Source organism: Apaloderma vittatum, unplaced genomic scaffold (genome assembly GCF_000703405.1).
Source record: "Apaloderma vittatum isolate BGI_N311 unplaced genomic scaffold, ASM70340v1 scaffold1584, whole genome shotgun sequence".
In the NCBI taxonomy this organism is placed as follows: domain Eukaryota; kingdom Metazoa; phylum Chordata; class Aves; order Trogoniformes; family Trogonidae; genus Apaloderma; species Apaloderma vittatum.
Genome location: NW_009713046.1, coordinates 1 through 25,747, shown reverse-complemented (window position 1 = coordinate 25,747; position 25,747 = coordinate 1). Strand labels below are relative to the sequence as shown.

The window sequence follows — 25,747 nt, the reverse complement described above, 5'->3', positions numbered from 1 at the left end:
TCCTGCTGTCTGCTGCTAAAGGGGCTCACACACAGCTCTGCAGAATGAAAAAGCAGGAACTCGGGGGTCTGGTCAGGGAACAAATTGTGCTGGGTAGTCAGGAGCAGAGGAGTCGCAGTTTGCTCTCACACTTGCTATTCCCAGAAATCTGCCCTGCAGAGGACAAACAGCAGCAGGTGGGAATGGCTGACCAAGCACAGTGAGGACTTGGAAACGCAGGCTACAGCGTACGAACGGACTGTTACCTTACCTTTAATTGGCAAAACTGGTGACTATTCTTCTCTGTTTACTAAGAGTTAATGTACTAAGACTAAAAGAAATTAAGTAATTTTTGCCCTTTTATACCCCCAAAACCCAACTGATGGCATGTCCAGGTTTGACTCAAAGCAGAACTGATTTTAAAATAATAGAATCGGCAAGTGTAGCAAGTGGAAAGGGCAAACAACTTGAGCCATAGAGTGATGATAGCCTGCAGAAAGGGATGCCTGATATGGAAAGAGCTGCAGGATGTAGGGAACACGGGGCTTGAGATGTCTCCTAATTTTGAGAAAGAAGAAAGCATCAGGGCACACAAATTCTGTTTGCAAAGATGGTGGGAAAAGAAGGCAAAGAAACATTAGGGTGAGTTGTAAGAGAATGGGCGAATAAGCATGAAGTGGGATGGCTACAAGCAGAATTATTCCTATTAAAATTAAAAATTTGCTTCATAAATACCAAGCTCGAATCTCAGCCAGGTATTAAAAACTGTGTAAAAGAAGCCAAACCTTGGCAAAAGTTGGAAGATTTGGAGAAGCAGGGCTCTCCATAAGCAGAGACTTTTTTTTTTTAAACCGTACTTGCAGGGAGAGCGGAGCAATAACATGGAAAATGTTTCCACAAATCTTAGTTGCTACCTTACGCCAGTATTGCACTTACGTAGACCCGTGCCTCTTTAAAATCCAAATGCCGGTTTCAAAGCCAGCTATGGGAGAGACTTCTCCACTCCCAAGTTACCGCCTTTTCCTCTTGCACAACTGACTGGCACAACCTACTCAAACCTTATTTTCAGCGACTGACGGTTTGGCTGGCCTTTTCTTTACTTTCCTCTGCAGACCGACTGATGCTGTGTCGTCACAAGGACTGGGAAGGGGAAGTGTCAGTAATCGCGCTGGGTGGCTCTGTCTGTGTTTGCTCTCACAAGGCAGCTTGCAGGTGGAACTCCAACGATCAGCAGGTAACAGATCTGCTGATGCTCCCTCTTAAACTGGCCCACATCTGCTCTTCTCGACCACTCCAATCTCTGAATTGTGGGATTCCCAAATACTTACATTAAAACTTGTGAAAAGGAGCCAAAATCTCACCCCATCAATTTATGGTTTTTTAGTGCAAGTGAAGGCTGAACTCAGTCTTAAGACCTAACTGAAGCTAGTCTGGAGCAGACAGTATTTAGGGTTTTTTTCCCCAGAGATACAATCCCAGTGCTATTACTTTTGCCAAATAGAAAAGCTAGCCAAGTTTAAACGAGTGCTTTAACGAGAAAATTGTAGGAAATGTTAGTCTGGGGATGTGGGTGTGAAATATCTTTCTTGATTTGATTGAAGTGAACGTTCTAAGTCTTCTGAACTTATTTCTCCCAAACCTCTCAGCGAATTGTCTGAAGAAGTTACGTCTCCTTTTAGTTGATGTAAATCTCCCAGTCAGCATCAACACTCAGGGCTAACTTTTCCAGCTTCAGTGCAGAGGTCTCCATATTGTATGTGAAAAGCACTTCTTTTTTTTTCCCACCTGAACAGGACAAGAGAGCTTACTATATATCACTTAAGAACCTTTCTGAAACACAGTTAAACATGACTCCCTCCAGTTTTTAATTCAGACTGTCCCTGCCATGGTGGAAAGGATTGATTAAAAAAAGAAATAGTCCAATCTGCCCAGTTTACACATAAGAACGCAGGAGAATTGGAAAAACTGCTTTGTTTTTTTTTTTGACCTTTCAAACTATGGAACTATTCAAGGAATTTTTTTCTGAAAAAAAAATCCTTATTTCAGCATGGGTTTTTCTCCAAGCACCCTACAAGTCCTGGAGATGACAAGTGGAAGTCCTCATCCACACAATTCCTAAAGTGAAGGGATGTGCTTGGAAATCAGCCAGAAATGACAGGCCCTTTCTATAGATGCTACTGCCTACCCATATGGGATTCCTCACTATTTCTAGAGATGCCCATGTAGTCAGGAACTCCAGACACTTTTGAATGAACAAGAGAACAGAAAAGTAATTCTGGTTTTGTCTGCAAGTTTCCTTTTCTGCACTAGGCAGGCTTACAGATCTCCGCAACTAGCCCTTCATTTGATATGCTGTCTCTGGGCATATTCTGTGCAGGACAAAGTTACCCAAATTTGTTAATTCTGAACTACTTTTACTGCTTTATCTACTGCTTTACACAGCAAGTGTTCTCCAGTTCCACGTGTAATATTAGTGGTGAGTAACTGCGGGCTCCTTTCACTAAATTCTGTCCTTGACATCAAAAAAGTAGCAAAGAAAACTAAACAAAGATGATCTTAAGCTGTAACACTTCCTTTACAGCGCTGTCAGTTTGACATGTCTAGTGAATGGCAGCAGAGCAACAGTATTTAAAAAAAATGTAGTAAAATACAGTTCAGATCGTTACCCTTGGAACAGGCTGTCACAGAAGTGGGTTGTTGTCCAAATCCCAGAACGATCACCCGTTCAACCACACATGCAGTGTGGTATTGTCCACTTTGATCTGCACAGCTGAAAAAAAGAAAATCATTTCATATGCATTAGTTTCTGTCCATCAGTAGAAGTTCAGCATCACACAGAGAAAGTATTACTTCAGTCTCGCCCTGAAAATTCCTTATACTGGTTTCCTTTCCTCTATTCACCCTTCTCCTGAAGCAAGTAAAAGTTTCTAATATCTGTTTTTTCAATGCATAGCAGATTTCACACAGTAAGAAGAGAAAAAGTATGAGAAGATATTTTGTGGCAAAAAGCATGGCTTTCGCAATCAGAAAACTTCTAGATTTTTACAAAATGGTAGTTTGAAATTCAAAGTATAAATGTAAAGCTAATTTAAACATTTTTCAAATAAGATTCTTCAATCTGAGGCACAACTATCTTTCATTTTCTAACTAATCTAATTTTTATTGAAAAGCTCTAAAAAAACCCAAATGAAAACGAAACTTTCTTTTCTGGACTGAATACAATATTATATCATTTATCTCAAAATGACTTTTTTCCAACTTCTAGATTTACTAGCAATTTAGCAACATTTTTCTTTTCCATCCTGAATTTTTAAGCTTTTCAGATTTCGTACTCCAGATAAAAAGACTTGAAGCATACTTTTAACTACATTATCCAAGCTAGTCTATAGTTGTGCTCTGTGTTAAATTTTGTACTTTTGGGATCACCTCCTGTGTATTTTTAAACTTTGAAGGAACAAAGAAATGCCTGTAGAAACACCATTTATCCACTGCACAGCCCTGCGGGCAATGCACCTCAACAGTAAAAAGCGTCATAATGGCATAGTTTGCATCTCTTTCCTTACAAGCAGCTATGGATATTTTTGGCTTTTAGGTTGACTTTTGCAGGTTGTGTCCCTTTGTGCTTCCTTTCAACTGCTTTTCTTTTAGATTTTATCATGCTAACATATATGGTGCGTTTGTGGATGATTTTTTGAGATTACAAGTAATGGTGTCTGTCTGTGGTTTCCACCTAGAATTATACGATATCTCAAGCCGGAAGAGTATCATAAGGATCGAGTCCAACTCGCCCCTCCTTGCAGGACTACCTAAAATGATGCTCACTAGGAGCATCATTCAGGTGCTCCTTGAAGTCTGACAGGCTTGGTGCCTTGACCATCTCCCTGGCGAGCCTGTTCCAATAACTGACCACCCTCTTAGAAAACAGAACCACTCCGAGTGTCACCTATTTACAAATCTCCCAGTTTATCTTCTTCTGTATCTCCGATAGCCTTTACGCTTGCTGATGACTTTCTTTGTCTTTGGGTAAATCTGTAGAATCTCTAATTCCACTAGACTAAAGCAATATGAGATAAGTATTTCGAGGGTTGCCTCTGCAATTTTATCACAGATTCTGCAAGCTCTGGGACTTCACTAAAAAATAGATAAGACTAATATTTCTCCATTTGTAAGGAGGCCTCGTGAACTAGAAAAGGCATTTCTAATGATGGTGTGTTGGTGGCTTTTGTCCATAATTGCCGTTACCTGGAAGAGAGAATGTTCTTGTGGAAAGTGAATTTCCGATACAGGAACTGCTTCTTGTGGAGATATTGAAATGAATGCCCATCATCCAGGTAGAGCTCACCTGTTGCACAGGCCTGTGAAACACACCAGACGGAGCACAAGTTGACAGCAGGGTCTAGCGCTCAACAATGAAACTAAAAATGTCACACTCTATGTTATGCTTCATAGTGATGGGTGTGTGTTTATTCTTCTTTAGCGACTTGTGTCCCCAGAAGGCTCAGGGAGTCCAGCTCTAAGAGTGTTTAAAGACTTGGACACTTGGTTTTGTGAACTGATGTGGGTGCCAGGTGTCACCTCATTTATTGGAAAAGACAGTTGTGGGAAGTTTTCTCTCTGAGTCCAAGTTTGTGGCCTCCTTGTCCTCCGCTCCTTCCTCCAAGGGACTACAGGGCTGAGAAAGGTCAGAAAAATGTTCTGCCTTTGCTATACTTGGATAGTCGCACTTTGAGGGAACAGTGGGAGGGAGGTGGGAGCCCCCTGAAATAGAAGAAGTGGAGGAGAGCCACTTGGCATACACAGGCAGATGCCATTATGCTGATGGAACAGGTAGCAAGGACCTAAAAAGGTCAAATGCAGTAAAACACAGCTTTGTAAAGGAAATGTCATCTCAGAGTACCTCTGTGTCCAGGGCTACACGGAGTTCATAAGAAGTATCTATCATCCATTCAGTGGATTTTCCAGCTGTGGTCTTCACAGGTATCACGGTGCCCCCCCGCTGGAATACAGGAATCTGGAAAAAACAAAGTCAGGGTAGAAAGTTGCGCATACTCATGATCATATCCTTTTAACTTAGAAGAGGGATAACTGAAGCTTGCTCTTATCAAAGCCTAGAAATGACCTTCTACTGTAAGTACATAAAGAAAACTATTTAACTAACAATGGGAATAGCAGTAATCTTCCTGTGTGTGTACAAACAAAGTATCTGTGCTTGGAGAAGTCACCCTTACATCGTCTCACTTTACCACCAGGATACACTAGTGTCCTATCTAACAACAAAGGAGATGGGACTTTTCTAGAAAAGCTATTACAGATTACAATCCTACAGGGAAATTCAAATGCGACTTTTCTGATTTTAGATGTTGGCAAAACAAAAGCCTATTTGTCTGGTATTTTCTGCTCAGTGGAAGTAGCATTTTAAAACAAAACCATACATTTTCCAGTGTTACCAGGATCTTCACAGTGCCTGGATCTTCCATTCGCTTAAATTTTCTGAAATCGTACCAAATCTAGGAAAAATTAAAAAAAGTATGAGCATACATGGCAAGATCTCTTCCTTCTGCAGATGCAGTTACTCTGATTAACCTTATTGTCACTGTTCCTAACAACCTATTTGATGTGTAAGAAATAGCATTTACTTCTCAAAGTAAATGAACTTCTGGATGGACAGAAGAAATTCTTATTCCTGAAGCACAAAAATATGGTCTTTTCTATAGTTTGCATAACACCTTTTATGTCTTAAAGCATCTGGAAGTGCAAAACAATGAAATATCTTTCTTTCTTCCTACCTAGTAATGCCGAGTTCCAGAATATATTTATGTCATGAAAGTGAAAATTAATAACAAAGTTGCTAATAACAGGTCAAAAAAAAGGCTGCATCTGAAACTTCCCACGTACCCCGCTTGCCAACAGGTTTAACTGCTTTAAGTGTGGCGGGCAGTCACTTCCCACAGAGATCTCGATAAAAGTATTTTTCTTAGCTTGTTTGGAGAGCCTACTCTGTTCTTATATTAAGAAGAATTCTAAGTGTCCTCAAGTGTATTAGTGTAGTCACAAGTCTCTGTATGCTCTCATGCGTTTCCTTTTGCTGTTGCTTCTTTCCCCAAATTCCTTCACTTTCTCCACCTCTCAGGGCTGCAGCCAAACGCTTTTTGTAGGAGTGGATCACAGTGCCATCCTGTGGATAAATATCTGCTACAGAGGGGAACTGAGCTCTATGTGTTACAGTCTTTGCTGCCTTCCTCTCAGGCTACTGAGGCTTATATTTTCTTGCTGTAATTTTCCCTCCCCACAGCTTCCTTCTGATTTCCTTCAAAGATCACTCTTCTCCCACATAAAACACAAGTTTAACCCAAAGAGAAACACATGAAAAAAGGGAAGCGACAATTTAGTGAAGCTGTTTTTTAGTGTTCTGTGAGAAGCAGCATGCCTTGAGGGGAGATTTAAATTATAGGAGATTTGTGCAGCAGCTCTTGGAAAAGAAAGAAAGCAAATTTGCCGTGAGCCAAGCATGTGAGGTATCGAGACAGAAGGAAGGTTCAGGTGGCACAGGATGGCCGGCCAGCACTTGGTGCAGCAGTAGTGCTCAGCAGTTCCAAGGTGAGGCTCTGGAAGGTTGTTGTACAAAATACTTCTTTGGGCTGAACAGCTTCATATCCATCCTTACCTCCTCTGGCCCTGGAAGCAGAACACTCACTGCTTTGGCCTCTTGCTCTGTGACTGGATGCACCAACAAAGCGTTTCCTGAAGACAAACAGAAACACGGCTGTATCTCATCAGAGCAGAAGCTGTGTGCTCAGGGGTTGGCAGCCTCCCACAGCCATTTGAGGGGCTTCCTCAGGCATGCCATATGCTTAGGTTTGCTTTCTACTGGAAAAAAAAGGGCGTGTGTAGGGAGCTGATGGCCGCTTGGGTCTTGTTCTGGTACAGCACTGGGATGCAGCTGGGCAGCACTGTGTACCCACCAGCCTGGAAGCACTTCTGGGTCCCTCATAGTCTGAGAGCTGGCTGCCTGTTTGTGCTTTCGTTGAACAAAAACCTGTGCTTTTCTAACTAAAACAATGGAAGATAGCAATGTCTTTAAAAAAAACCACCCAAACACCTGCTTAAACTTATTGCACTGGGGTAGTTCTCCTTTACTCCCAAACCAAATATTTATGTATATAGACTGTACAGTTTGTTAAACTTGCCCACTGGTGATGCAAGCTGAACTCCCAGAGTCCTCTGAAATACTCTGCTTTGCTGCAGTGTCCTGCCTACCTTGGTTGGTTTTTTGCATGAGAAATGAATGTCTCTTAATTTGGAAACCATTAGTAGGCAAAAAAAAAAGAAATGCAACATTCCTCTCCCATTCCCTCTTCATGCAGAGGCTGAATGTGCTTTACACAAACACACTTATCTTTTATACTTAGATTCTGACTGTAGCAGTGAGCCACATCGGATTAAAAACCAGTCAGCTTTGGATGCTAATTGTTTGCTACTGTCATTTCTGAAGCAGACTGTGGTCTTAGCTGCCACAGTGAACTTCCACATTTCAGGTCAAAACCAACCATCTTTTTTCAAAGTGACTCACTAGGCTGAACTCACTTTTTCCATCTCATATGACCTCTATTTTCAAAATGCTGTTTAAACCAGGCCCCCTAAAGAGGTCTCAAGTTCTACATTCAGTTATAACGTAATTTTATTAAGTCTCATGAGTAGTTTTCATGTTTATTTTTGTCATGCAACACTTATCACCTTAAAACTATTTAACTTGAATTCCAGAGAATGAGAAGACACCTGCTTACCCAGCATGTACTCATTTTCCACACCAAAAGTTTCTATTTTCCTTGGAAACTCTACCCAGAGAGGCCTGTAGAAAGAAAAATAGTGAGATTCAGTTAGTCTTCCCCTGCTGAGCCTGTTCAAGGTCTTCTGGCATTTTCAGGCTCCATTCTCTCCCTCTCTTTACAAGGTACAGCTATCAAGAAGTGAAGATAGGGCAAGGTCCTCTTCTGTGCTTTAAAGCACTCCTTTTGAGTCACTGGTGTGAATTCCCAGTACAACGTGGGTTAAGGCACTCCAATATATGTGTGGTTTGACTTCCTGCAGCCTCCTTGCCTTCCCTCCTGCCTTCTTCCTAAAAAACTTGCATTGCATATACCTTCCTTTTAGCAGAGGTGAGATGGATAAGCCTTTCTGTCAGTCTACCAGCTTGCCGACACCCGATGAGTTAGTCCCTGCAGCACAGTCCTTCCTGTTCTTTCATACTGCTGCTTTTATAGCACGTCTCCTCCTGGCCATAACTGAAAAACCTGCACCACATTTTCAGCCTTTCTCCAAAAAGGGTCACGCAATTATCATCTGGTTACGGGAAGAGGAGTTGTGTGTCTGAAGTGTGGGAGATTGAGATGATAATAGCTCGTTCAGAGACACGGTCTGGGTTTTCTTACACAGAAATCGTGGCTCGCCTGCTCACACATAGTCAGGCATCCAACTGCAGCCCTGCGGTTCATGCGCTTGCCAGTGAGACTCTTCTCCCACTCTGCTACTCTCGGTGAGAGACACAGCACGCTTCCTCTCTAATTCTGTACCTACTGCAGCAAATTTAACTCAAGTTTTATATAAGATTGTGGGCAGCGCACATGTCAACATAAGCTCCGTTTCAAGAAAGACCAACACCCATTGTCTACATCAGCGTGTACAGCAGGGGATCTACGCCTTAACGCGCGCAGACGGATGCTCACGCTATGTCTGTAATGCAAATCTTCTTCAAAACTCAAACCACTCAGCCCTTGTCAAAAAGTCCTTTATGTTTTTAAAACTTAGGGGATGCACCGTATTTGCTTAAGAGTAAGTAAAGGTAAATGTGGTGCAAAAAAGACAGTTCCAGGGCAACCTCAAAGACACTGGAATACCAGGGAGATTGATGATATTCATCCTTTGCTGAAAGGATTGTTACATTCAGTTCCCCTGAGGCACTTTCTTAGAGATTAGGGAATAGCAGAACAGAAGTCTACTTGATAATTTCATTTCTCTTCTAGAGTACCAGCTTCTCTACTAAAAGAAAAATTACAAGCTATACTGCAAAAACAAATGATCAAATTTTCAATACGAAACAAGCTTTTACAACAGCAACAATTCAGCAGTAACAAAAATTTTCATGAGGGGCTAGATGGCCTTTATGTTTTTAGGTCAGCAAGCTCAGAGTCCATTAAGCACAGTTTCAAGTGTGGGTTGAACTACTACATAATGTTCTTTATCATGACAAGAAGTTTGGAATTCACAGCACTTTAAAAACATGTGTAAAGACTGTGCAGTGTTTACTGGATTAACATGTTCCACGCGCCATTTGAAAAAAAACCCTGAAATGTGTAATTTTCCACGGAGAACCTTACCAAAGCTTGCAGGCAAACAGAATTTAGGAATTTTTGTGGCTGTTTTTTTTTTTTTTTTTTAATTTTAAAATGAGTAATCACAAAGCTAAGGAGATAGTAAATTAACTCCCCTCCTCCAAGTAACTTCCTGAAGGTAATCACTTACACCTCCTGACTTATGTTCTTACCTCATAACCGGTTCAGCCGCTGTGTGTGCCCGATAGAACAGTGTGTATAAGTATGGCAGGAGGACGTAGCGCTCTCTAATGGCTTCCCTGATGATCTGGGTGTTCTTCTCCCCAAAGAGCCACGGTTCTCGCCGTTTGCTCTCCATGTTAGAATGACCTCTGAAGAAGGGCTGGTAGGCTCCAGCCTGATACCAGCGAACAAGTAATTCTGGATCTGGATCTCCAATAAACCCTCCCACATCAGCTAGATATTGCGCAGACAAATAAAAATACACATTTTGGAAATAATTCTGAAAAAAAAAAGTGAAGTTCTCCTCTAATAAACATTCCAAGTGTATAAATCCATGCATTTCACAGTGTGCTTGCAATTCTGCTGTTGGGCAGCTGCTTGTTCAGATAAGAGTGGAAAACTGGTGCAGTAAGTTATCCTTTAATAAAAAATCGCAAGAGAGCTTTTGGAGGCTGAGTGAGTGCCTTCCCCAGTGACAAAGGACTGTCACAGTGATGCTATGGAACACCACCTGAGGACCGCTGCTCCACATGGGACACAAAGACTACATAAGAGCTAGTGGAGAAATGATGGTGAAAGCCAGATTATTGGCTTCTGAAACCAGATTAATCTGTGAAACTGCCCAGAAATGCACCGGGCTGTTGAACTTTCCACCATCTGTGTTAAAGTCTATCTTGGGATACAAGCTTGGTGGCAGCAGTGGTTTATATGCCCAGTGAGCAACTCCAGCTAAACACCTTACCTCCGCAGAACGAAATCCCCGCAATGCTGATGGTGAGGAGCATTGGAATGGATATTTTCAAGTAACCCCACTCGGCCGTGTTGTCTCCAGTCCACACTGCCCCTGAAAATACCCAGTTTCAGCATTACACAGGAAAGTTGGACGTATGCTTCAGTTTACGCTTGCAGTTAAGGAGAGAAGATAAGAATGTTTATGAACTACTGGTGAACTGCTGTTCATTGAGACTTTCCTTATACATGCATGCTTCTGAAACATGCAAGAAAAGCAGGTAGTAGTCTGCCACAGGCTGTTATTCTGCCTTTAATTTATACACATTTGCACAGCCAGCCTCCTCTGACTTTTTATTTTTAATCACTTGGACTCTTATGATCTCACCATGTCATTATTTCTACGATAGTTTCTGTCCTCTCTAGATTTTACTCCACACCCAACTTAATGGAACAAAGCAGCATGGGAGGCATCCAGCTAGTCCTCACTTACCATACTTCTGTGATCCAGCAAAAAAAGATCGGGTGAGAACAAATGGCCTCTCTTTTCCTGAAGAACGTCTGATGAGTCCTTCCGCAGTTGCCATTTGCTGAAAATCATGAATATACAGTCAAGAAGACAAGCTCTATAATTAGGCTATCTGCTACACTGTCTTTTTAGCCCTTCCAAGGCAGGAAAATTAAGAAATCTGTACCCACAAATAATACTTATCATTAAAGCAACGCTTTCTTACTAGAATATACTTGAACAAAAAGAACATTAATATGATTTAGTCACAGCTAATGTCATTTACATTGTTATGGTAGAAAGGCATGGATGCTGTCACATTTTCTTCTGATCAATCAGAGAGTTGTTTTCAAATATAGCAATATCCAGCACAGCAGAGTTTCAGCCCTTGATGGAGGTTACAAAACACCTACTACTGTGTACATTACCCCATCAGACATACTCCATGAGGATAACTGCTGGTTCGTTTCTCCAGACAATCTACCTGGTAGAATCCATAGAGGTTGTGTACTTCCCGATGCTCCCAGTTGTTGTAGTGCACAGCATCTTTCTGCATTGTTAGTTCTGCCCCTTTGAAGACTGAAGGCTCATTCATGTCATTCCATACGAAGAGGATATTTGTGGATTCCTGTGACAGAGGGTTGCAATTAGGGTATAACAGAGCCATTGGTGTGACTTAATGTGTTTATTTCTGGTGGGTGTCAGATCAGTCTGGGGTATGAGTAGAAACAGCAGCAGCAAAGCACACATGGTAATTCTACCCCTGTTGTCACCTGAAAGCTGCTAGCCATATCTCATCTCATCCTCTCTTGGTGGCCCTTCTGGTGAGGGTGGCAGCCTACAAGTTTACTTGATTTTTAGCAATTCTTAAAAAACCTCAGTGGTTACTCGCTATTCCAGTCTTCTGGCAAGGGAAAAGAGGCATGGAAAAGAGAAGTATTAAATAGCCATGAGGAAAAAATCAGAAAAGGCCAGATGAGAAAAACTGGAGGGGAAAAGCAGCATGCGAAATGTCTACTAGGGGAGTGGTTTCAACAACCCTACTGCAGACAGAACTTTGGGATGGAGGGTGGGAGAACTGGAGGTGTCCAGCAGCGTTCACTCAGACACTCTCAGCACTCGACAAGAGTGCCGGAAGGAAGATCTGGGTGAAGTGACCATGAGCTATGAGAGAGAATGCCCACATCACTCCTTGTGTGCCGTCATGGTAGTAAAAGCTGGAATTGCATCAGCTGTGTTAGATTATGGGATGCTAGAAGCCTACAGTTTGTCCATCCTACTGCTGCCACTAAGTGAGCAGGTTCACTGGTGACTTACTGGTTCCAACCCTTGTAGTACAGACAAGTCCACAAAGAAAAATTCTTCAGTGGTACTTCAGCTTATCAAGACAATACAGCTACAAAACCCACCAACTTGCTTAGCCAGTAGTTTGTCTTGTCTCTTTTCCTGATTTCTAGGATATGTAGATCAGAGCAAATAAATACACACCTTGTATGTTTTGAAGGCAAATTGATCTGCGTACCATTTTCGCACTTCAGGATTGGTGAAATCCAGGTAACAAGAGGAACCTGTGGGTGTGGGAGAACGCGATTATTGACCTGATCTTAAGAGCAGGCTTACATTGTCTTTGCATCTAAATACAGCAGCCTAAAGCTAGGATGCTTTCCACAATGGGCAGCAATAATGTAGTCACTATTGTTTCTGAGACAAAAAATGCTCAAGAGCTAATTCCAGGCTGACTTGGAACTCAGGACACACTGCCACGTTCTGCATGTCAACACAGGTATGTTCTAGAGGTCTGAAGCTGAGCACCATTCAAGGATGACTGCTAGCGGTTTGAAATACGTTTAGATGTGAACAGGAAGCCAGAGAGAGACAGCATCCCTGGTATTTTGAGGTCAAACAGGAAAGTATTGTTGAGAAGCTGAATAACTACATTCTGCCATGCTTCTAGAAGTTGCAATATGTCCTTGATTTTCCCCATATTCATTCCTTTGCTAAGATTCTGTCTATAAAGAAGGAGGACAACCTCCTTTGGTTCCCAGCAATGAGGTCTCCTCCTGAAAAATAACATGTCAAATCACAAATCAAAATCTTCAGTATCAGGGTTCACCTAATTTCATCCAGCCTACATAAGCACTGCAACAGACCAGACTGCATTTCTGATACCCGAGACAAATAGTGAAGAAGGATGGCTGTTCTGACCAACAAATCCAACTATTTTAGTTCTAGGCACTGGGACCATCTGCAGATGGGCAATAGAGGAAATTGTGCAGCTGAGGCAACTGGAACATAACTGTACCAAAGAAACCATGAAGTGTTTGAAATCATGAATATTTACAAAAATTACATGGAAGGTAAAAATTTAATCCACTTCCATGGGTCCCAGTTAAGCTCTTCTGAAAATTTTTTAAAATAAACAGATTGAAGTGTAGAGACAGAAGTTGGGTTTTTTTACCTGACCAACAGATGCCCTCAAAATCTTGCCCATTTCTGTCTTTCACAAAATATCCCTTGTCTTTTGCCTGTGAATACAGGGCGTACATGGGATCAACCTTAATGTGGGGATCTACAATGACAACAAGCTGCCAGGAAAAGAAAATGCATCATTAGCATCAACCGTACTGAATAAAACAGTAAGAGTTCACTTTTAATAAGATGCAGGTAATGAGTTCACTTCAGGTAAAGAAAGTAGCTGTGTCACTAATTTTAGAAAGCAGTTACCAGTTTTTGTATATACTTTGCTAGACTTATACAAGTATAAAAGCTGAATTTATAATTCATTTTTATTTAATTCACAATTTATTTTAGCTGTAAAACCTAACCAGCTGCACAACATAGCAGGACTTCACCAGAAGGAAAAAACCATTTAGTTTACGGTAATTTATTATATCAACATAAAGGACAAATCTCGGTTAGTGTAAGCAGAAAATAAAAAGTATTATTGATACAAAGAAAAGCTGAAGCAAGTATAGCAACTCCCAATGGTGAAAGCTCATTTAAAGTAGAAAAAATTTCTACTGTGCTCACCAAGGACAGCACTGGGCTACCTCTGCAAGATGGAACTTCAGATGGGTCAAACAGCCTGATGGTTACGGTACAGAACAAACCATGAAGTAGTAAAATGGCATGGGGAGCTGGATTAAACAAGATAGCTTGTGCACTGGAAGCATCATCAGACCACAACCCAAACTAACTTACTCTGTTGCACCTAAACTGTTGGGTAGAGCTAGACTGGGTAGCTCCACACTACAAAGAAACATTTTTCTTTCTTCCTGCTCTGTGATTTACCTTACGTTTTTTCTTCCTGAGATGTTCTTGCATCTTTCTGGGATTCTGGAATTTCTTTTTGTCCCAAGTAAAATACCTCTTGCCATCTGTGTGCTCGATGTCCAGCCATATCACATCATAAGGGATGTCGTGTTCATCAAAGCCAGCATCTACTCCCTTGACATCTTGCTCATCCTCATAGTTCCACCGGCACTGATGGTAGCCCAGAGAAAAAAGGGGGGGCAGGGCTTGCGTGCCTGGGAAGAGTAGAGGAAGGAACATAACACCATGAATGTCCTTCAGGAGTTTATTTAGAGACTCCAGAAAAGTTAACATGAGTAAGATGTATCTGTATGGAGCTATGAATGCTGGCCTAAGTTGAGTCTAGGGCATGTTCTTAATACCAAAGTGACTGAACTCTTGAAATAATAAACATCACAAGGAGCAAAACAGCCAGAAAGAGCAGAGGGCTGTAATGGTAATACAAGACTGAAAAGGAGATTGCTGTTCCATGATACTGAAGCGTTATTTCAATAGCCAATAGAATTTAATTCTTCAATTTTTATAATGTAAGAATGTTCTAGATCAGTTTAACCATCATTAATGCAAACAATTAAACAGATTTTAACCAGCAGAATGCAATTCCTGCGACTGCTTGAACCTGACTAGTGTAAACTGGTCCAGAGGTGCTGCAGTTGAAGGAGAACCATGAAATGGCAGTTGTTAGGAATTTTTAAAATTAGAAAACATGTATATATGTACACATACAGCAAGAGGGATCTGGGAAACTTTCCTGAGCACGCACTTCTGCTTGGCGAGATCCGCTTGCGATGTGGCCACTTTCCTATTCCTGTTCAGCTGAACCACATTCTCACCTTAACATCTGTGCAGCGAACAATCACTGCTAACACACTAAAAAAACTACCAGGCATTGTTTTTGTGCTTTTCATTCTCTTTTGTACACAAAGAATTTTACTTTCACAAAATGTTAGACCTCTTGCCTCTGTTATTTGAGCCTCTTCCTTCTTCTCTTTCCCACATCTGCACGTCATCTCTGCTCCCTTCCCTAACAGACACATTGGACAGATACCAATCTTCTTTCTCTACTCTCTGGGATATATTACTCCATAACTTTAGTCTTTTCTCATTATAAAGTGGCCTGTCTTGATGGTGACTTGTAGGTCTAGCCCTCCCCCTTGCTGTGTCTCCTTTGTTCATCCAAGGGAACAGTTTCAGATAGCAGTATTTATGCTGACTTCTCAATTAGGGCCAAGCTTGACTAGCTGCAGATGAAAATAAGGATGAGGCCTGTCTTCACAAAGCACCAGCTTTTCCTCTACAGACTGCGGTTTGGGAACAACTGGCCTGCTGCACACAATAGGCTAGGTAAATATTAACGCACCCTTGGGCATAGCATGTTCCTCAGAGAATCTCCCAGGTAAATGAGCCATAGTGACTCCCAATTCCCTGAGTTAGTACCTGTCAGTTGCGCAAACTCCTTGAAGACATCAAATGCATCAGGAAAACATCAATGATCCCACTTTCTGACATCCAGCGCACATCAGTCAGAGGAACTGCTCTCTGCTTAGCAGCCCCTGCAGCAGCCCCGGATGGCTTTGAAGGAAACCAAGACAAAACTGAATCTGGCTCTATCAAAATGTTGGTCAATGAAGGAGCAAAGAGAGAAACCCACAAAATTCACTGACCCGTGCCTGGCAGGTATTAGGAATACACACGGAATGTTTCATATATATCTTTCACAAATTCTTTACCTTGTATACTGGTTATACAACATAGAGTAATAGTTAATCAGGAAAAATGGGTAATGAGGGGCAAAGTAATTAAAGCTTTCCTGTAATTAAAGACTAGGCATTTTCTGCAGGATTTTTGAGTAATATATATAAGTATCACAAGTAACAATGAAAATTAATAATTTTAACCATGCAATGAAGTGCTGGAATAAAATAAGATATATTTTTCTCACTTTTAACAGAATTCATGTTTGTGTTTGAAGAGATGAGTGAGTTAATTTCCTGAACATTTTATTTTTCTTGAAGGTCAGCTACATTCCACAGAATAATGAGCCTGCTAAGCAGTAATATGTGGCAATTCCAAGAATTTAAAAACTCAGAAAAATTTCTCAAATACAAGAGATTGCCAAGATTTTTGTCCATCCTTTTTGCTGCCTGTTACATCCACCTGTGTACTTTTTCTGCTCCAATATTATGTATTTCTCCTCTGCCTTCTCCTGTAGACCTGTAAAGATACAAGTTCTATACCTTGATACTTGAAAGGAGTAATCTCCTTGTTCTGTTCAGTAGTTTAACACAACAAATTTAGCAATAGGGAGGACAGGAGGAAGAGGCTGACAGTTCTTCATTAAGGAGCAAAAGACAAATCTCCAACAATACTGTCACATTCCTGTTGGCCCTGCTCTGGAGTGTTTTCTTTCACTGTTAAATTCTGAGGAATGTGAGCAACTCTTACCTCAGCTACTGTCTTTGTACCAATATCCACCAGCGTTTCCGAAGAGTTCAGCCAGAAGATCCCTGAAGTTCTGTTAGGCTTGTGTGCTAAGAGAAGGGGCACCGAACCATAAATGCCTATTTTTTCATGTAGCTTGTGGCCAAAGATATCCAAATTATAAAGCCGGTAGGCATCGCCATCACTAGGACAAACAAACAGACGTGCTTGTGATGTGTAAGCATCCTGCACTAGGCCAAACACTCTGTATTATGCTCTTTTGTTTAGCATCCAGAGCTGAAATGTGGACAGATTACTGCTTCTTTGCTTTGATCCTCACTATCTGAATTAAACAACATTTTTGCTGCCAGTGAGACTACTGCTCATTTGCTCTAAGTCCTAAAACATGAATTCTAAACTCTCCCATCCTCCCACAGAGTTGCTCTTTTAAGAGTTCTGCTTAAACCTGACCAGTTTTGCAATTCCGAAAAAAAATCCATGGAAAACTGAGAGAGAACGAAGGGGTCATTCATGAAATGGCAGAGTGGAAAGGGAAAGCAGAAGAACTTACTCCATTTGGACAGGGGCTATGATTCAGTCTGCTGTATCATTAAACTAAAATATACACTATATAAGATATATATATCTCAAGCTGTAGTCTGCATTAAATCATTGAGACGTTATAGCTCTCCCCTACAAAAAGATACTGCTTTCACTAGCAATCTGCCACCTTTACCTGGTGTTTTTAAGAAGAAGTGCTTCTGTGCGTTGTGGTATTCCATAAACATGGTCAAATCTGTGTAAAGAGAAGTCCATGCCTACAGAACTAGGACCTATGGGAATAACATTAAAAAAGAAGACCACAGAGTTCCATTCTCAGCCTTAGCTGAAAGCAACAAAGCAGAGCATTCTAACTGAAAAAAATAATTAAAAAGCAGGTTTTAATAATTAGCTTTTTTATACTTAGTTTCAATTTCACTTTCATTACTACTTTAGAGGTAATTTTTTGAACTGATTTTATTGTACTTATTCTAATTTTCATCTGCTTAAGAAGATAAAATGACTCACTTTAATAGGAAAAAACCCAAATATGTAATAATAGGTCACTTCTTTATTCGGTACTGAAACTGCTTAAAATTATCTCCTGTTTCTGTCCTAGCACCTAGAAGCCAAGATTTACAGCATGGTGGTACAGCAGAGTGGACTTTCAGGGTTGTCTGTTTTCTACTGCTCTTCTCTTCAGCCTCATCCAGGGGAATAGCATGAGCAAGAGCCTCTGCCAGTGATATTGTCCTGTCCCATTACTGAACCCAGAGCAGCTTTTGGCAGGTCACCAGAGATCCTGCAGACTGACAAGCAGTGGCTTCAGGATCAGAACTTGACCACAATGCAGACAAATGGAAAACCATGATGCTGGCCATGATGCATCAGACACAGCATGAAGAACATTGCAGCAGCTTCCTGTCCCTCTGTGTCTTGACTGTGAACTGAAGAAGCTCCTGTCACCCAAAGAAGTTTTTTCAGACAACCATCTCCTTACTGCAGCTGCCAAGTAGTATAGCTGGTTGCTGTAAGAGTCGGCTAACCAACTCAACTGATGTAGAATACAACTGGACAGACGGTTGTATTCTATGTTAATTCATACAGTTATGACAGATGGTCATAAATATGGGTAATGAATAATTTAAATTGTATTTCAGCTACTGGCCTACACATTTCTATAACCACCTTCTTAACCCTTATGACTGCTCAGTATTTTCTTTTGTAGTCCCCCACTTACAGAGTTTCTCTGTGACAACTATTAATGCCTAGATATCATGATTTCTGACATGTCATGAGATGAGTGAAATCAATGTTATATGCTGACACTAAAAAAGGAAAAAAAAGATAATGCAGATAGGGTTATGTTGTGTCAGAAATGACACACAGTGAGCTGATGAAATGGGTCACATTTCATGTGTTCCCTCCTGAACAGAAATCTAACGAATACTTCCAGTACTTCTGTCAAATTTGTTACCCATCGTTGATATCCAATAGGCAAGTTAAAAGGAGTGAGACACTGATAAACATTAAGCGGCTAAACAGAAAGCAGACAGCAAAATGAATGAACACAGGTATATACAAAGCATTTACAGCTCATTTCAGAACCAGACTGAGACTTACCATGAGCTTTGATGTCTAAGAAACTGCCAAATTTCTCTTGCCAGAGACCTAGATCCTCTTGTTTCTCCTGCATAAAAATAAACAGCTAAGCCTAGCAAATGCAACTGCTCCCACCATGTATTTCTGAGAAAAATATGTTTATTCACATGAGATTTGTACACTAACTGCTTTTTTTTTTTTTTGCCAAATACAGTTAATATAAATCAATCTAAAAGACAATTCAGATCACGCTGCAGTAATCAATACTTAAGAACTGATTTGCTAGCGGAGCACTTTGCTACAGCATAAAAGTAATACCTGAGGTCTTGGACAGAATCATACAACGACAGAACAGCCCAGGTTGGAAGGGACCTATGAAGATTAACTTGTCCAACTTTTCATCAGAGAGGGAGCCTAGACAAGATTGTTTAGCACCCTGTCCAACTGCACCTTGAAAATCTCTAGCAATGGGAGACTACCTTGTCCCTGGGGAGGTTTTTCTAGTGAATGCTTATTCTCACTGTAAAAATTGTCTGTCTTCTGGATGTTGAATGTGATTATGAAACGCAAAGATTGCATGGATGGAACCTAATGGTAAAACCTCTACAAACCAACTGACTCCCCTAAAGAGGCAGGGTCAGACAAAAAAAAACCCCTCTGGACTCCCTGAAGCCCTGTGTGCGTAACTGACACTTGTAGCCTCCTTCCAATTGAGCACTGTGCCCTGCCAACCACTGTCCTAGAATTTCCACTTTTTACATTGTGTTTCCTGGTTTTCTTCTCTGCATTCATTCCAGAACAAGCGGACGTGGCCTCTTTCAGCTGTGTGGCTCCCCTTAAGCAAGCATTCTCCCTTGGCAGAACTCGGAGTTCGGACACAAGCGTGCTGAAGGCAGCATAGCTCCTGCCGTTTATAATGGGACAGTGGGCCAAGAACCATCTGCTCTACAGGAGGCTAAAATTATACCATGGACATAACTCAGCCTCCTGAGAAAATTGGTATGTGTCTTTAAGCACTGCCACGGCCTGGTCTTTTATTTCAGAGAGTATCTTACTTAAGCCTGAATGTATGTGGAGGCATATTTTTGGGCTGTTAAAAAGCAGGTCTCTTTCTTTTGAAATTCTCTTTGCAACAATCAGGGAATTTCAAAATGACCAAAGATCAATGTAATACTCCCTTTACACACCTACTCCAAATCAAATGAGGGAACAAAAAGAGAAAGAAATTTGGGAAAAAAGGCCATGGAAAACAATTTTTGAGCTAAATCTACCTGACTGATGCCTTCTACAGCCCTGGTAAAACACATAAATCTTTATTCAACTACGAATTTGCAAAATATCTCAGTATGAAATACCAAATCCTTTTTGAATTGAATGCAAGTAATTGTCTTTTCTACAAAATATTTGTGACGGAATAGCAGTAAGCATGGGTTACCTTAGAGGAATCACTTGCTGCCTCCTTTTTTTCTGCTGTAAGTTTTCTGGTGAAAACAAATACATAGAAACAATCAGATTACTGTTAATGTAAGGACAGATTTCAAACAGAAAACTCATATAGCATGATTGTGCTTTGCCTTGCACTATATAAGAGTTTTTGGTGCTTGACTATTCTGAAAATTGTGGTCATAATTGAGAGCTCTAACCACCAAATCATTTTAATATTCAATGTCTTAAAACAATCTTCACTCTATATTTGAATTAGGTTGACTTCTTGCCCTTTCTTAGTTATTTCTACGTGCATCAGCATTTTACTCACCTGGAAGATCCTCGCTTCTTTGTCATTCTCTGTTAAGGGCTCTGTGTTAATTACAATTTTTGAAATAATGCTCTCTAGGAGAGATTATTGCCATGCTTTTTTCCTAGTCATGCCATCCTGCACTGTGGTTTCTCACCCTTCCAGCACTTTGCAGTGGGACTGACCTGTAAAATCTTGCAGCTGTATGGCACATTGTACATTGAATAAAACTTACTTCAAAATCTTAAATGGTGGATAAAACATACCTGAAGAGCAAGTCTATAAAAGGAGATGAAACTAATAACCTCAGTAGACTATCATCATGCATTCCCAAGAGTAAGGGCTACCAGGATCCTTTAGTGTTTTAGAGAATTGGCCATTTAATGAGGTTAGCATTTTGCACATGGCTGCTGCTGCAAGGTATTAAAATAGTCTGCAGTTAAATCTAGAATTTCTTTCTTTTCAAGGAACTTACTAGTATGAAGTAAAAGAGAAGGGAGATTTCAGTGCATAAGAGCTTCTATCACAGAAATTGCAATTCTATAGAATTGTTTCTCTTGAGCTACAGCACAATCAGTACATACTACGATGTGACAGAGAGATAATGTACCTGTCACCGGGAGGTGGCTGTAGGTGCTCAAAATATAACAACCCATTGGAATTCATGCTCAGAACGGTCTCACCCTTGGACTGCAGCTCAACCTGGAAGGGGTTTGCTGTGACTTGAAGTTTGTAGTCCTCGTTAATGCTTGACAGCACCAGAATACCTGCCTCCTTCTGGGATATTAAGAGTCTGGAAAATGAAGAGCAACACAGCTTTATATGTGTTAGCAGCACATGAACTCCACTGGAACCAAGTAATGATTTGAAACAAAAGATGGGCCGAGAATATCCACATACATTATAGAAACCTCAGGGCTCATGTTGAGGCAAAGAACACCAGAAATACGTGCTGTGTTCAGGATTCACTGCACAGAGCAACAGGTGGCTACAGAACTGCTGTGACAACTATCCAGAGTTTGCATTCCCTTCACATTAGCAGGAAATGCCTTGGGTACAAAGGATGCATAATAACAAGTAGGCTATTTTCTGACTGGGTAAAATAGTCTCAAGTTTCTTATGTATGCAAGGAAACGTTCTCCTATGTACTTAATACAAATTTCTAAAAGTAAATCAACCACATGCACTTTTGTTTTCTCTTCCCATAACAACTTTCTATCACAGATACACTAGTTGAGCAAAAACGAGGCAGAAGGGAAAACGCTCTTGCAGGTGAAGCTGTACAAGTTACTAGGGTGCTAAATCATCTTCCCACCTCACCTCCTGGTGGTAGGTTCCTTTATAAGAACATCGGGAACTTTGTATCTTGCTCTGAGAGGAGATGTCTCCTCAATTTTAAGCCTGAAAATACCGCCTTCTATTTCACAAATTTCTACTTGTAGAGGAACCTGGAAGCAAAGACATAAAATGGTAGTGATAAAAAACTCAGCATCACCAAACACTTACTGTCTGGAAAAGAGCCTGCCTGCTTCTGATTTAATGTTATTTTGCATTTCTGAGCAACAATCATTATCTATATGAATTTACACCAGCTAATTCTACATCTTCTCTTTAAAGAAGCAACTCTTTAAAAGTGGACTTTTTATCTTCAAGCCTCTCATTTCTAGCATTTTGCAGCTCTCCCCACAAGCAGCACGGAAAACAGAGGTAGGATACACCAATATTGAAATTTGGACAATTTCCCTGCTGCACGTTGAATGTAAGAATGGGACACTACTGAGGTGTGGGCTTTTTGCAAAAACATCAGTGCTCTATGTTCACGAGCATTCGCAGTCGTGCTGACACTGATGAACTGTGTCAGAAAGATACCTAAAGAAAATGCATAATACTGGCCTAGCCACTGTACCTTGCTATTTCAGAGTTCGGGGAACTGGGATGTCACTCTGTTCTAGCTCATATAAAATGACTCATTTTTCTTCTCTGGAGGATCCCTATGCCAAAAGTCTGACTTTTTTTCTGTTTTCTTCCTTTCATAAGTCTGACTTTTTTTCTGTTTTCTTCCTTTCATCTCTCCTCCCATCAGACACAAAACTGGCTGAAGAATTTTGGTCTGATATCTCTTCTCGCTACCTGGAAGCCAGTCAGCCCTGATGTCTTCAAAGACATGAAAGAGCCAGAGGAAGAGTAGGTGAGACAGAGAAGATTCATTTGGAGTTCCAGATCCTGCTTCCTAGGAAATATTTGACATGTTGCTATCTTTGTATAAACCCTCAAGTAGTCTAGAAAACCACAGAGCCTTCAGTCTTTGATCTACCTTAAAATCTAGACAAAAAATAAGCACCTTTTGGTGACTGCAGAGAAGGTCAGGATTGAAACAGGATGCCTGTTTCCTGAGTGAATGAGCTAACTGCTCTGCTGTTAAATTAGAGAAATAGAAGACGCTTCTCTCCCTGCCTGTCTTCTTAAATGTGAAAAAAGACTTATTTTTAAAAAAACCCCTTCTTTTAACACGGGAATGGAAAAGCATGGTTAGGAGGTGCTGGAACAGAGGTCTTCTTATTCCACTACAAAAAAAAGAATTTATTATTTTGGAATAGTGAAGAAAACTCTAAATTCAAATCATGTTTTTCAGATAAAAAGAGCTCTGCCTAGATTTTTCATAAAGTTTTTAAAGATTTTTTTTAAAATTCCTTAAAATACCTTTTCTCCTTGCACAGTCTCAAGCTGTCTCAAATAAATACTGACCAGTAAGGACATCTTAAGCCTGATAACCTTGCATTGTGTCTTAAATACCTATCACTGAAGAATCTCAAAACCTGCAAATATTATCACACTTGTTGATAATACTCACTGCTCTTTCTATGAGCACTCTCTTATGTTAGGGGGGATCTCACCTTATTCTCCTCGTGAATAATTTGGAACTTGACGTTCTCATCGCTTAACGTGACTGAATCCAGCAATGCTTGGTACAAGGATTTTCCAGGATGTAGAAGTTTCTGACGCCTGTGGCGACAGAAAATTATTTTTGGTCATAGAATCATAGAATGGTTAAGATTGGAGAGGATCTTGAAGATAATCTAGTTCCAACCCCGTGCTGTGGGCACGGACACCTCTCCCACTGGCCCAGGTTGCTCAAGGCCTCATCCAACCCACCCTTATATCACACAGAAGAGAATAATATTGTTAGAAATGTTTACTTAATAATTTTGTCTTGAATTTTTTTCAAGGACTAAGCACTTCAAGTCAAGGGGAAAAAGAAGGAATGTTGGTCTGAGCACATATACATATTTACGAATGGGATGTTAGAGGGGGTTGGTCACCCATCACCAATCTCAAGGTTGTTTTTTTCAACAATAACAGTCTTAATTTAAATGTCCAACTAAAATCTCAGTTGTATGGTTTATGGTTACATTCTTCTTCCCATGACTCCAGAAATTTCAGTGGAATAATCTGTTTTTCATTTTCTGTCATGTACCCCTGCTTGGTCTGCAATGCCCTGGTGAAGAGTTGCTACATTCTGTGGTGATGAAGCAGTATATGCTTGTAATTTGTAACCCCCAGAATACGCACCGAGGAAATTGTTTTACAACAAGCTTTTGGCCCTCATGATGTTTTTAGGACAGAGACCCTGAAACAGTCTCTTCCAACTGTTGGTAGAATGATCCTCGCTAGGCCCAGGTTTTATGAACTATTTGAAGGTAAGTGTCTTGGAGGCTCCCTTAAAGGTAAGCTTCTTCATTAGTAAAATGACTTTGCAAACAGATATTGCACAAATGTGAGCAATCAGGTGAAGGATTTCTTTTAAAAACAGCAAAGACAAGATTTAATGCTTGCCAATATTCCTGCTGAAGTTAAAAGGGCTAGTGTGAAAAGAGAGGAAGGAGTCCCACTCCCACCCACAAAATGTTATTTGAATATGGTTTTCTGAATATCATTTCCTGCAGGACAGAAATAAATACCTGAAACTGTAACCCAGTACATCAGTGACTATTTGGTAAAACACTGGGCAATCGTTCTTATCACTCAGGCAGCAGGGGATAGAGGACAACGGAGAATGGAAGATGAAAAGGTGGAGGAGAGGTATCACAAAAATGAGATGAGAAGGATCTCTTAGCTTAAGCCCAGCTTGAAGAGACACATGAACAGGAATTTAGATTTGATGCTGAATTCTGGCCAAGGTACTTGTTCAACATGACTGTAACCATGTGTGCTGTTGTCACAGACTAATGGTTTCTGTTGAAAATTCTGTTGTTTTGAACTATGGATATTCAAGAAATGTCCACATCAAGGAAACAAGCAGTGCCTGAGCAGATAGTTAAAATATTGCTGGGGCTTTGAAAGATGACAGGGCTGACTCCATCGAGTTTTAACAGAAGAGGTTTTGAATGTAAGATTCCACCTTTGAAAACATGCTGATTATTACTTGTTGAAAGATAAATCCTGAGTAGCAGACTTGCTATGATTAAGAAACAATATGTAACTACTTCCTGTATTTTTTAATATTAAAAAACCCCAACAACACTTCTATACTAGAATTCTTCTCTTTACCTGTAAAAAGCAATCTGGTTGCATTTCTTAAAGGTGCTTTTGTCCACGGCTTCATCTTGGACACTAGAAAGAGCAGATAAAGACAATGTTTGAATGTGTTTACCAAACACCTGCTGAGTGATCAGAAGATGGGAGCTCCTCCTCAAAAGGGGCTGAAGAAGAGTGCAGACAACCGTGTTATGTTGAGACTTTGAACAACCTTGCTTGGATACAGGAAGAATTTTTTTGCACATTCAGTGCTTTGATAATTTTGGCGAACAATTGAACCTGTGACTGACAGAGCTGAATTTCAGCACAGGTGAATTCTTGAGGCTTTGCATTTTGGGAGCCCGATGTCTCTCTAAAGTCCTTACAGCTGAATGTTACGTTCTAGTGATAAGAATGGAGAAAGAGGCAGGATTGGAAGAAAAGGAGAAAACCCTGCACCTTTCCCTTCTGTCGGCAGCAGAGGAAGGAGGGAGGCTTCTGAGGGGCCTGCTGACAGCTCTGTGTCATCTGTAGCCTTGAGGTAAGTTTTAAATTTCTTAAATAACACTAGAATTTTGGCTTGCCTGAAAAAAAAAAACCAAGCCAATTGGGGCTGCCAGGAGCACCATCACCAAAACACCCCCCAGAACGCGCTGACTTCGGACACGCGTGGAAGAGAACGAGGTATTAGAAGGGGCAGACAATGAGCTGATGCTTATAAAGTGCCTATAAATGCTTTTAAACCCCGCTGTCTCTCTTCTACCCCTCCGGCCCGGTACTCGGGTGGGGTTTTGCCCTGAGGGGGGCGGCAGGAATGGCACCGGCACGGACCCCCCACCCCGGGCCGCCTCCTGG

At 40.8% G+C, this 25,747-nt stretch overlaps 1 protein-coding gene across 1 annotated transcript; it reads right to left on the bottom strand.

The window, feature by feature from the left end:
• Positions 1-1,654: 1,654 nt before the first annotated feature.
• Positions 1,655-25,077, bottom strand: GANC (glucosidase, alpha; neutral C; the record flags this gene model as incomplete). Its single annotated transcript, XM_009868204.1, is given in 24 exon segments — positions 1,655-1,764; positions 2,646-2,749; positions 4,222-4,334; positions 4,877-4,990; positions 5,412-5,486; positions 6,644-6,720; positions 7,764-7,828; positions 9,521-9,764; positions 10,273-10,374; positions 10,753-10,849; positions 11,252-11,395; positions 12,256-12,335; positions 13,226-13,352; positions 14,059-14,294; positions 15,517-15,555; positions 15,558-15,651; positions 16,519-16,705; positions 17,237-17,333; positions 18,664-18,730; positions 20,078-20,123; positions 20,988-21,170; positions 21,698-21,825; positions 23,272-23,380; positions 24,926-25,077. Coding segments are annotated over 24 exon segments (2,790 nt in total), but the record flags the coding sequence as incomplete, so codon positions are not given.
• Between the last annotated feature and the right edge of the window lie 670 nt (positions 25,078-25,747).